The sequence below is a fragment of the Ipomoea nil genome, unplaced genomic scaffold, assembly GCF_001879475.1.
Source record: "Ipomoea nil cultivar Tokyo-kokei standard unplaced genomic scaffold, Asagao_1.1 scaffold2805, whole genome shotgun sequence".
Lineage (NCBI taxonomy): Eukaryota > Viridiplantae > Streptophyta > Magnoliopsida > Solanales > Convolvulaceae > Ipomoea > Ipomoea nil.
In genome coordinates, this window is record NW_017619233.1 from 3,071,607 (window position 1) to 3,082,754 (window position 11,148).

The 11,148-nt window shown below is 39.4% G+C and overlaps 2 protein-coding genes across 2 annotated transcripts; both read left to right on the forward strand.

The window, feature by feature from the left end:
* The first annotated feature begins 1,729 nt into the window (after nucleotides 1-1,729).
* LOC109158075 lies at nucleotides 1,730-3,875 on the forward strand. Its single transcript, XM_019305894.1, has 4 exons — nucleotides 1,730-1,740; nucleotides 2,616-2,879; nucleotides 3,450-3,533; nucleotides 3,653-3,875. Exons 1-4 carry the CDS (start codon nucleotides 1,730-1,732, stop codon nucleotides 3,681-3,683), a joined length of 390 nt encoding a protein of 129 aa, XP_019161439.1. The 3' UTR covers nucleotides 3,684-3,875.
* A 1,779-nt stretch (nucleotides 3,876-5,654) lies between these two features.
* Nucleotides 5,655-7,285, forward strand: LOC109158076. The gene is made up of 3 exons (XM_019305896.1): nucleotides 5,655-5,969; nucleotides 6,033-6,464; nucleotides 7,064-7,285. The coding sequence occupies exons 1-3, from the start codon at nucleotides 5,655-5,657 to the stop codon at nucleotides 7,283-7,285; spliced, it is 969 nt and encodes a 322-aa protein (XP_019161441.1).
* Nucleotides 7,286-11,148: the final 3,863 nt, after the last annotated feature.

The window sequence follows — 11,148 nt, forward strand, 5'->3', positions numbered from 1 at the left end:
TGTTGTACTTAGCTTGCCTATTACTAATTAAACATTTTATCAATTAGAATTTATTTATGATTTTTATTAAATTGAGATTAATATGGTGCCGTTAAGTTATGAAATTAACAATATAAAGAATACTAACAAACTACAAAGATTTAAGTTTTATGAAAGCAAGGTGGTGACGTTGGGCGTGTCGACGGTGGCTGGTAAAATTAAAATTTAAGTCTTTGATCTCAAAATTTCAATGGTCCAAACCTGCTCATAAAAATTCATGGAGAAGGGTAGAGTCGCCTAAACAATGGCATATATATAGAGAGAGAAAATTTCAATTTTGGTCCACTGACTATTGGAGTTATGTTAATTGCAGCACTTGACTTTCAAAAATGATAATTTAGTACCTTGACTATGCAATTTCTATCAATTTTGGTCACGCCGGCCAAATTGCCGACCAAATCTCACCGGAAAAATTTTAATGGTCAAATTATGAGGGTAATTTAGTCATTTTATTCCTCTTTTCTTTCTTCTCCAATCTTCTCTCCATCTCCGGCGACAATTTATTTTCCGATGTAAAGACGAACCTTTGAAGCCTCGCGACCTGAGAAAGAATACACCAATGTAAAGCGACATCTTCTTCGTCTGTGTGCACCACTACCACCACTTCCATATTACATTAGAAACCTACTGCGAAGGTCAACATCGCTCATCCCGAGCCCCCCTTTCTACCTCGGAAAACAACGCAATTCCAATTCCGACGACCCGACCTCGGCCACGATCGCCAAAAAAAAAGATAAAACCCGGGAACCGGCAGCAAACGACAAGGAATCCGAGGATTCCCTCGACGTAAAATCAAACTACGGGATCTCAATTCGAGAAGCGACCAAATTAAATGACAACCCAAATCCCACAATCGCAGAACAAAGTCTGAGGAAAATCAATTCCACAATGGCAATTCAAAGATATAAAGAAATTGACCGATCGATTCCTCTATCTGCATACTGTGTTTACGCGTGTATTTTTTTATTTTTTATTTTTCTCTTCAGTTCTCTCTCTATATAAATTGTCGGTGTATCCCCCCTTTGTTTACGTGTGTATTCTTTCTCAGGTCGCGAGGCTTCAAAGGCTCGTCTTTACATCGGAAAATAAATTGTCACCGGAGATGGAGAGAAGATTGGAGAAGAAAGAAAAGATGAATAAAATGACTAAATTACCCTCATAATTTGACCATTAAAATTTTTCCGGTGAGATTTGGCCGGCAATTTGGCTGGCGTGACCAAAATTGATAGAAATTGCATAGTCAAGGTACTAAATTATCATTTTTGAAAGTCAAGTGCTGCAATTAACATAACTCCAATAGTCAGTGGACCAAAATTGAAATTTTCTCTCTCTCTCTCTCTCTCTCTCTCTCTCTCTCTATATATATATATATATATATATATATATATATATATATATATATATATATCCAAGGTGCGAAATAGGAATGTCTGATATCCGTCCACGTGTCCAGATCTTAGGGATGGCAATATGCCCCGTCCCCGATGGGGATCCCCGATCCCCGCCCCGACGGGGACGGGGATGTAGAAAATTTTCGGAGAACGGGGACGGGGACGGGGAATGTTTGTAATTCCCCGTCGGGGACGGGGACGGGGACGGGGATACCCCTCCCCGCCCCGTCCCGTCCCCGAATAATTATTATTATTAAAAATAAATAAATAAATAAATATAAATAATATAAAGTAATGAAATGCTAAGGCAGTACGTACTGTTACATTATATATATATATATATAATTAAGATTTAACTTTTTAGTTTTTAAAATTAAAAATTACACTAATTTAAAATTTTGATTAAGAATTAATCGGGGACGGGGAATCCCCGTCCCCGCCTAATTCCCCGCGGGGACGGGGATGGGGGTTGTTTTCAATTCCCCGCCGGGGATGGGGACGGGGACGGGGATGGGGTCGGGGTTTCGGGGACGGGGACGGGGAGTATACTCCCCGCCCCCGCCCCGCCCCGTTGCCATCCCTAGCCAGATCTAATGGATGAGAAACATTGATTTTAAAAAAAAAAAAAACGCGGTGGCATTTTCGTAAATAATTGAACATCGAAGTGCAAGTAAATTGTATTACAAGTGCATGTAAAATGTATTATAGGTGCAAGTAAAAATTTACACTGAGCATCAATACTAAGTGCACCTATAGTTATAAGTAGTTGCACCTAGGGGTGGAAATAGGCCAGGCCCCTACATAGGGGCCTATGGCCTGGCCTATTTAAGGCCTGGCCTGGCCTATTTAGTTAAAAGGCCAGGCCTAGGCCTAGGCCTATTTAAAAGCCTATTTAGTTAAATAGGCCCAGGCCTATATTTGAAAGCCTGGCCTACGAGCCTGCAGGCTTGGCCTGTTTATATATATAAAATATATGTTTAATATTTAATTATTAAATACATTTTATAACTAATATATTTTAATAATACATTTTATAACTAATATATTTTAATATTTATAATATAACCAATGTATATATATATATATATATATATATATATATATATATATATATATATATATATATATATATATATATATATATATATATATATATATATATAATATATTAAGTCATTAACCCAGCATAACCCTAGACTCCCAACTCCCAAGTCTGCAGTCGACTAAATACCAATCGGCCGTCCATCCGTCATCCCCAATTCCGCAGACACGACGTGAGAGGACTGAGACTCGGCTTGGCGGTGACTCCGGCGAGGCGGAGACCTTGCAAGTTGCAACGACTGACGATTGCGTCTCTTCTTGGCGGGCGGCGGCGAGGCGGAGACCTTGCAAGTTGCAACAACTGACGATTGCGACTCTTCTTGGCGGCGAGGCGGCGACTCCAGTGAGGTTGGTGTTGTCTTCTTCTTACTGTTATACTATACGTTTATACTTTATACTGCGATAGTGCGAATCTGCTTGCTGTAAATGTTGTGTACTGATCTACTGATCTACTGCGAATCTGCTTGCTGTAAAGTGAGGTAAAATACTAAAATACTAAACTGCGAATCAGTGCTGCCTCCGTGAGTCCATTTCGCAAATTAGCAAATGTTAATTACAGTTTAGCAAATTAGCAAATGTTATTACAGTTTACAGTTTAGCAAATTAGCAATTGTGAGTAGTTTAGTAAATAGTTTAATAATTACAGCTTAGCAAATTAACAAATGGTTATTAATACTGTAGTAAACTGGAAACCTAGCAAATTACATGATTAATACTTTAGTAAACTGGAAACCTAGCAAATTACAGTTAGATACTTAGCATTTAGCAAATTACAGTTTATTAATTATAGCAAATTATACTTAACAAATTACAGTTTACTAATTATGTTTAGTTGTTTATAATGTTTAATATAATTAGATATGTAGATGTTACTTTGTTTATGTGTATTGATAGTTAAATATCTATAAAATTATACAGGATGACAATGAGCAATCTATTGAAGCTCTTATTTATGGTGGGGATTGACTTCGTAACAAGTATAGGCGGAAGAAAAATCGAAAGGTAACAATCGTATCTCATATTATTACTTATTACTTTAATATTTATTATTTATGAATTATGAGCACTTGAACTTGTAATAGACTTAACTATTTATTCTCAAATTCTTTTTCATTGTGTAGGAGGATTCTGGACAAGAGGAGATTATGTTGAAGCCATGACTTAGTTTGAATACTATTATGTTTACATTGTTTTTATTATGTTTGTATTGTGGACTTACAATTTGTGTAATTGTGTTGTTAAATTTTGCGATGGACTTTTGTTTTATGGACATGTGGAGTTGTAGTTATTAAACTTGTATAGTTGTATTGTTGAATTTTGTATTATGAAATTCTATTTGTTAAACTTGTGTTGTTGGAAGTTTTATTATAAAATATGAATTTATATTCTACTAATTAAACAGGAATATATTAAAAGTCTTTAAAATGTAGGCCTTAAATAGGCTCAAAGCCTATTTTTGAGCTTGTTTAAATAGTATTTTGAAGCCTTTTTAAAAGCCTATTAATAAATAGGCTTTTAAAAAGGCTTCAGGCTAGGTCAGGCCTATTACAGGCTCAGGCTTGAGCCTAAAAAAAAGCCTACATACAGGCTTAGGCCCAGGCCTAGGCTTTAGATTTTCATGACAGACCCAGGCCTAATTTTCAAAAGCCTGGCTTGGCCTGGCCTATTTCCACCCCTAGTTGCACCTAGGTGCATGAATGTTTGCGGGTGGTTTTCAGGGGTATTACTACCTGCTAAACTCAGATCAATGAATGTTAACAAGGCAAAATTACATGCACATGTGGGCGAAAGTAGGTGCACTTGTAGGTGAAAGTAGGTGCACCCGATCAATGAGTGCAGACAAAAACTACATGCACTTGCAGGCGAAAGTAGGTGCACTTGTAGGTGCACCCGATCAATGAACGCTGACACGTGGCGCGCGCTGATTGGTTCACATTTCTCTGCTGAGCACTTATTCGCACTTGAACGCGCATGTAAAATGTATTACAAGTGCATGTAAAATGTATTATAGGTGCAAGTAAAAATTTACACTAAGCATCAATACTTAGTTGCACTTATAGTTCTAAGTAGTTGCACCTATAGTTCTAAGTAGTTGCACACATAGGTATAAGTAGTTGCATCTAGGTGTATGAATGTTTGCGAGTGGTTTTCAGGAGTATTACTACCCGCTGAACTCAGATCAATGAATGTTAACAAGGCAAAATTACATGCACTGATAGGTGAAAGTAGGTGCACCTATAGTTATAAGTAGTTGCACCTATTGTGATAAATAGTTGCACATATAGTTATAAACACACCCAGGTGTATGAATGGTTGCGGAAAGTGAATGCTAACAAGGCAAAATTACATGCACTTATAGGTGGAAATAGGTGCACTTATAAGAGATTTTACTTGCACTTCGATGTTCAATTATTTACGAAAATGCCACCGCGTTTTTTTTTAAGTTATTAGATGTGGACACGTGTCGCGCGCAGATTCGTTCGCATTTCCTTCCTGGGCATTTATTCGCACCTGAGTGCGTCCCTATATATATATATATATATATATATATATATATATATATATATATATATATATATATATATATATATAAGTCTTCAGGTGCCATGCAAACCAATGCCTATTGTGTGAACTTGTGGATCAATGTAGTGCATTGATTTCGCACGATCTAACGCTTTAGTATTTTCTCTCTATACGTTGCGTTAGACTACTCGTAGTATTAGGACTCTATGTATTTGAGTTAGATTATGATTCCAATTCCAGTCTCCCTAATACTCTCTTGTTATATATACATGTAATCTGTACTATTGTAATTATTTTATTCAATACAATTCTATTAGTTCTCATCTGGTATCAGTTAAGCTAGGGTTTCTTTCCAATGGCTGACGGATCTGTAGCATCTTCGGAACGGACCGTCTCTAATCTTCCTATCTCTTTGGTCACATCGACCGTAAATTCCTTGTCCACCGCTCACCATTTTATCAGCATCAAACTGACCTACAAGAACTACCTGTTTTGGAGAGCTAGATTGTTCCCTTTCTTGATGGTCATGATTTAATTGGGTTCATTAACGGTACAAACCCATGTCCGCCAGCTTTACTTTCTGGCGGTAAATACGACGTAATGGCGCAACCCAACTCTGACAACCGAGCTTGGGTTCGCCAGGATCAAGCCCTTTTGTCTATGCTGATGTCGTCATTCTCCGATGAGGTCATGCCACTCGCCATCGGTCACCGTACCAGTCAGGCAGTTTGGACTGCCGTCGTCGACGCCCTTGCATCGTCCTCTCGCTCTCGTGGTTTAAATCTTATTGGCCAACTACAATCGCTTCACCAAGGAGATTCATCCGTTGTTGACTACATCGGAAAAGCGAGGGTGTTAGTTGAGGAACTTACCCTCGCCGGCCGGCCGTTGACGTTTGAGGAACAAAATCTCTATGTTCTTCGAGGGTTACGGCCCGTGTTCTGGGGGCTCACATTCTCTCTCAATGTTCGAGGTTAGCTCGTCACGCTCCAAGAACTCGTTGATCTTCTTGGTGTGAAGGAGTTCATGATGGGCGGTGGTTCGCCAGCACCCTTCATGGCACAACAAAGGGGGCGTGGCTCCCAGCTTCGTGGTGGAGATGGTCTCGGTAACAGGCAGGACAGCGGCCAAACCGGCCAATCGCGCGGCGGTGGTAGGAACGGTAATTGGCAGTCTAAATGTCAGTTATGTTCAGTGATTGGTCATACTGCGGTCACTGGTCATCTTTGGTATGCCAAAGATCCTCAGGCTAACATCATTTATCAAGATCCTCCTTTGGATTCTCAGGGGTCTCACACTTGGTTTCCAGACACGGGTGCAACCAATCATGCTACTCCGGACATAGCTGCTCTTTCGGTCTCGGAGGAGTACAATGGTATTATGGTAATGACATGTTACATGTCGGTGATGGTATGAGCTTACCTATTAGTTGTATTGGTCATGCTACCTTTAATACCCCTTCTAGATCGTTTCAGTAATCTAATATCCTTCATGTTCCTAGTTTCTCTACATCTTTATTATCTGTTCATAAATTTGCGTTGGATACTAAGGTGTTTTTTGAGTTTCACCCGTCATTTTTTTTGTTATGAAGGATATCAACACCAAGGAAACTCTTCTACGGGGCAATAGCTCTGGGGGCTTTACAAGCTTCTCATTCCAAGTTCATCTCCTACTGCGTTTCTCTCTGCTCATGCATCCGTGTCGGTTTGGCATGATCGTCTAGGTCATCCACACCAACGTGCTCTTAGTCAAATTCTTTCGTCTTGTTCGGTTAGTGGGTCAAAAAATAATATTTGTTGTATTTCGGGTCTATGAAATGCATGTCAGCTAGGGAAGTCTGCATGTTTCTTTCCTTACCGCGTGTTGAGTCCTCTAGTTCATGTATTCTTGATTTAGTTTACACAGACATTTGGGGACCAGCTCTCATCCTTTCTAATAATGGATATTGTTACTTCGTTATATTTATTGATGACTACTCTCGTTACACTTGGTATTTCCCTATGTCTCAGAAATCTGATCTATATGCAATTTTTGACAAGTTTCGTGTTATGGTTGAGCATTCGTTCAATCGTAAAATAAAATTCATCCAGTCTGACCTAGGAACTGAATATAAAAAGTTACATTCCACCTTGACCCAACTAGCATTATTCACAGACAATCTTGTGCATACACTCATGAACAAAATGGTCGTGTCGAAAGAAAGCATAGACATCTTGTTGAAACAGGTTTAGCTCCCATGAGTCGTGCTTCTATTCCCTCTAAGTATTGGGATTATGCATTTGAGACTGCGGTTTATTTAATTAACAGGATGCCATCTATTGTGTTAAATAACTCCAGTCCTCATCTTTTATTGCATAAATCCCCTCCGTCTTATTCCTTTCTTCGTATTTTTTTTTTATCTATGTTATCCGTACTTGCGTCCCTATAATCGTCACAAAATGTCTTGCAGGTCTTCCTCTTGTATGTTTCTTGGTTATCCTGAGTCATTTAGGAGGTATAGGTGCATGGACCTTCAGACTAACAAGATATATGTATGCATGCATGTTTGGTTTTGATGAAGGAGTGTTTCCTTTCAGTAAAAATATTTTGCAGGCACCACCAATTCAGATGATTCAGCCATGGGCTGAATCTGTGATAGTTCCAATCTAGCCCACAGCTACGGTTCATATTACTCAGGCTAAACCGGCCCCGACTCTTGCTGCCCAGTCGGAATCGGTCCAGGACGAACCTACTGCTGTCGCCCGCCCTTGAGGTCGCCCGACGGGGCGGTCTAAGGTCTGAACGCACACCATGGCGACTCGGAGTCGGTCTGAAGCTCCCCTTTTGGCCCTTTCTACTCAGGTTTGTCCTACTGAACCCACTTGTTATACACAGGCAGTCAAACATGAGTGGCGCAAGGCAATGGATGATGAGTTTAATGCACTTCTTCATAATGAGACTTGGTGTCTCGTTCCATCACAGTCAGATATGAATATTATTGGGTGCAAATGGGTTTTTTCGCACCAAATGGAAAGCTGATGGATCGATAGAACGATACAAACCAAGGTTAGTAACCAAAGGGTTTAATCAAGTACCTGAACAGGATTTTTTTCGACACATTCAGTCCAGTAGTCAAACCCACCACCGTCAGGTTACTTCTATCTTTGGCTATATCCTATGGATTGTCCGTTAAGCAGCTTGCATGTGCACAATGCCTTTTTGAATAGGAAATTGTCTAAAGCTGTTTATATGAAGCAACCGCGTGGATATATTGATAAGCAGTTTCCTAATCATGTTTGTCTGTTAGAACGTTCTCTCTATGGATTAAAACAAGCTCCTAGAGCTTGGTTCAATCGATTGCATGCGTTTCTAATGACAACAGGGATTAAAGCTTCGAAAACAGATGTATCTTTGTTTTACTACTCACATGGTTCATGCTTCATTTATGTTCTGGTGTATGTTGATGATATTCTTGTAATGGGCAATGATCAAAATCTTGTCAGCACCTTACTAACAGCATTATCCTCTACATTCAAGATTAAGGATCTTGGTGAACCTAGTTTCTTTCTTGAGATTGAAACTGTTAAATATGGTGATGGAATTTTGCTTTCTCAGCAAAGATACATGACTGACATTCTAAAACGTGCTGGCATGACAAACTGTAAACCCTTAACTACTCCTATATCTGCTTCGAAAATCACTTTTTTAACGCTGATTTATATGATGATGCTACACAGTATAGGAGTCTGGTTGGAGCTTTACAATATCTTACGGTTACTCGTCTAGATCTATCCTTTGCGGTCAACCAACTCTGCCAACACATGCATGCTCCTATGGTCTCTCATTGGGAGAAATTAAAACGTGTACTGAGGTATGTAAAAGGAACTACTACTTATGGTCTGCGAATACGAAAGTCAGTGTCCAGAGAATTACATGCTTTTTCAAACTCTGATTAGTTGGCTGTCCTGAGGATCGTAAGTCAACTAGTGGGTACACTGTTTTTTTTTTTTTTTTTTTTTTTTTTTTTTTTTTTTTTTGTTCCAACCTTATATCATGGGTATGTAAGAAACAAAGAATGGTTGCTAGATCATCGCTGAATATAAAGCTTTAGCATATGTCTGTGCTGAGGTAATTTGGATCCTCTCTCTATTGCGTGAAATTGGCGTGTCTGGTGTGTCTACTCCCAGGCTGTGGTGTGATAATCTTGGTGCTACATACATGTGTGCCAATCCTATTTTTCATGCTCGTACTAAGCATGTAGAAATTGATTATCACTTTATTAGAGACAGAGTTGCGAATGGAGATATACAGGTTAATTTTATTTCAACTAAGGATCAACTGGTAGATATCTTTACCAAAACTCTACCTAGTCCTAGATTTTCTTTTCTTAGAGACAAGCTACAAGTCACTACTGTACCTTGTGCTTGAAGGGAGTATTAGGACTCCCTAAGACTCTCTTGTTATATATACTCCTGTAATCTGTACTATTGTAATTATCTCATTCAATACAATTCTATCACTTCTTATATGTAAGAGTGCATGCGGGTATTCATGGAAGTGCACTGCTGTTTTTTTAAAATGAAATATGATAAAAGGACCGTGAGTTAGATTCTGATTCATTACGAGTTTGAATTGCGTGGTTTTCGGTGGGTTAACATTGTCAAACGATCGGACTGCACTATTGGGCTTCACCTATGGAGATCGGCTAGCGTGATGTACCATGCGGTGACGATGAATCTCAGTGCTACCAGTTTGTTTTTTTTTTTTTTTTTTTTTTAATAATTATGCGTAGAATGGGTTGTGGTCACTGGTAAGGCATTATGCATTGCATTATGGTCCTTGTGCACTTGAATGGGGAATTACGTACTGGTGGATTATGATAGTGGAACCTCGCCATAGCAGTGCAGGCAGTTCCCTAACGCGGCACCCTAGTACTATTTAAATGCACCGCATGGTGATCCCCGTGCATTAGATAGTGCTTATACGTTTTGGGTATAGGTGGCATCGCACTTACGCAGTGCCACCTAGTAATGGTGAAGTAGATGGTTGCATGGTATATGTGCATCCCATAGGGCCGCCACCACACACCGGTTGCAACACGAGCTGTCGAGGGAGGAGACCGGCCGAACGACTGGCGCTTGTACAACACAGACAACGCTCAGATCGACAATGCAGCGGCGAAGACCAGAGTCTACGGCGACACAAAATGCCTGGCCGCCCTCCTCTTCGATTGGCAACCGCCACTAGAGCTAGCCATCACAAATTCCCAATGCAAACAAAGTTGGAGCGAGAATTGAAGAGTGCACACCGAGAAACGCAACAAAGAGACTCAAAACACAAACAAATCAAAACTTTGATCCCGCGCTACTAGAGTGCACCCAAAATACTAAAGTGCCCATTCCTAAATAAAACAAGAAATAAGGTCCAAATTTGCCACCCCTGTTTTTTCTTTTTCGTCTCCAATAAAAATAAAAATAAAAATAAAAAATAAAATAAAAAACTTTGGCGGCCACCCCCTCCTCTGTCTCTGCCGGAGACAAAGGAGCAGGGAAGGGGATGGCGTGAGACGAAGGACATGTCTCACGCCCACCACCCTTCCCCCGAGACGAAGGAGCTATCTTCGTCTCCGGTCGAAGACTAAGACAGTCTCTTCGTCTCCGGTTGGAGATGAAAGAACATGGATTGCCGTCGGCCACCCCGAAGTTATTTATTTATTTTTATTTTGTTTTAAATTTTAATTTTAATTTTAATTTTATTATTAAAAATTATTTAAAATACCAACTCACCTTCCATGTAAGGAGGCAACCTGTTAAAATTAATGGTAACCTGCTATCAGGTGAAATTGCACAAATTTAGAATGGCAACCTGTTAAAATTAATGGTAACCTGCTATCAGGTGAAATTGCACAAATTTAGAATGTTCAATGGCTTAATTACAATTTTTTTTGTTCAATGGCCTAATTGCATTTTCAAGTTATGTTCAGTAGCCAATTTGAACCTTAGATTTCAAACACACAAAAAAAAAAAAAAAAAAAAGGATCATAGATTTGTCAAGATGCAAGGCCAAGATGAATGCAAAAGTTCACATGATAATACATGACCTCCCCAAAAAGTAA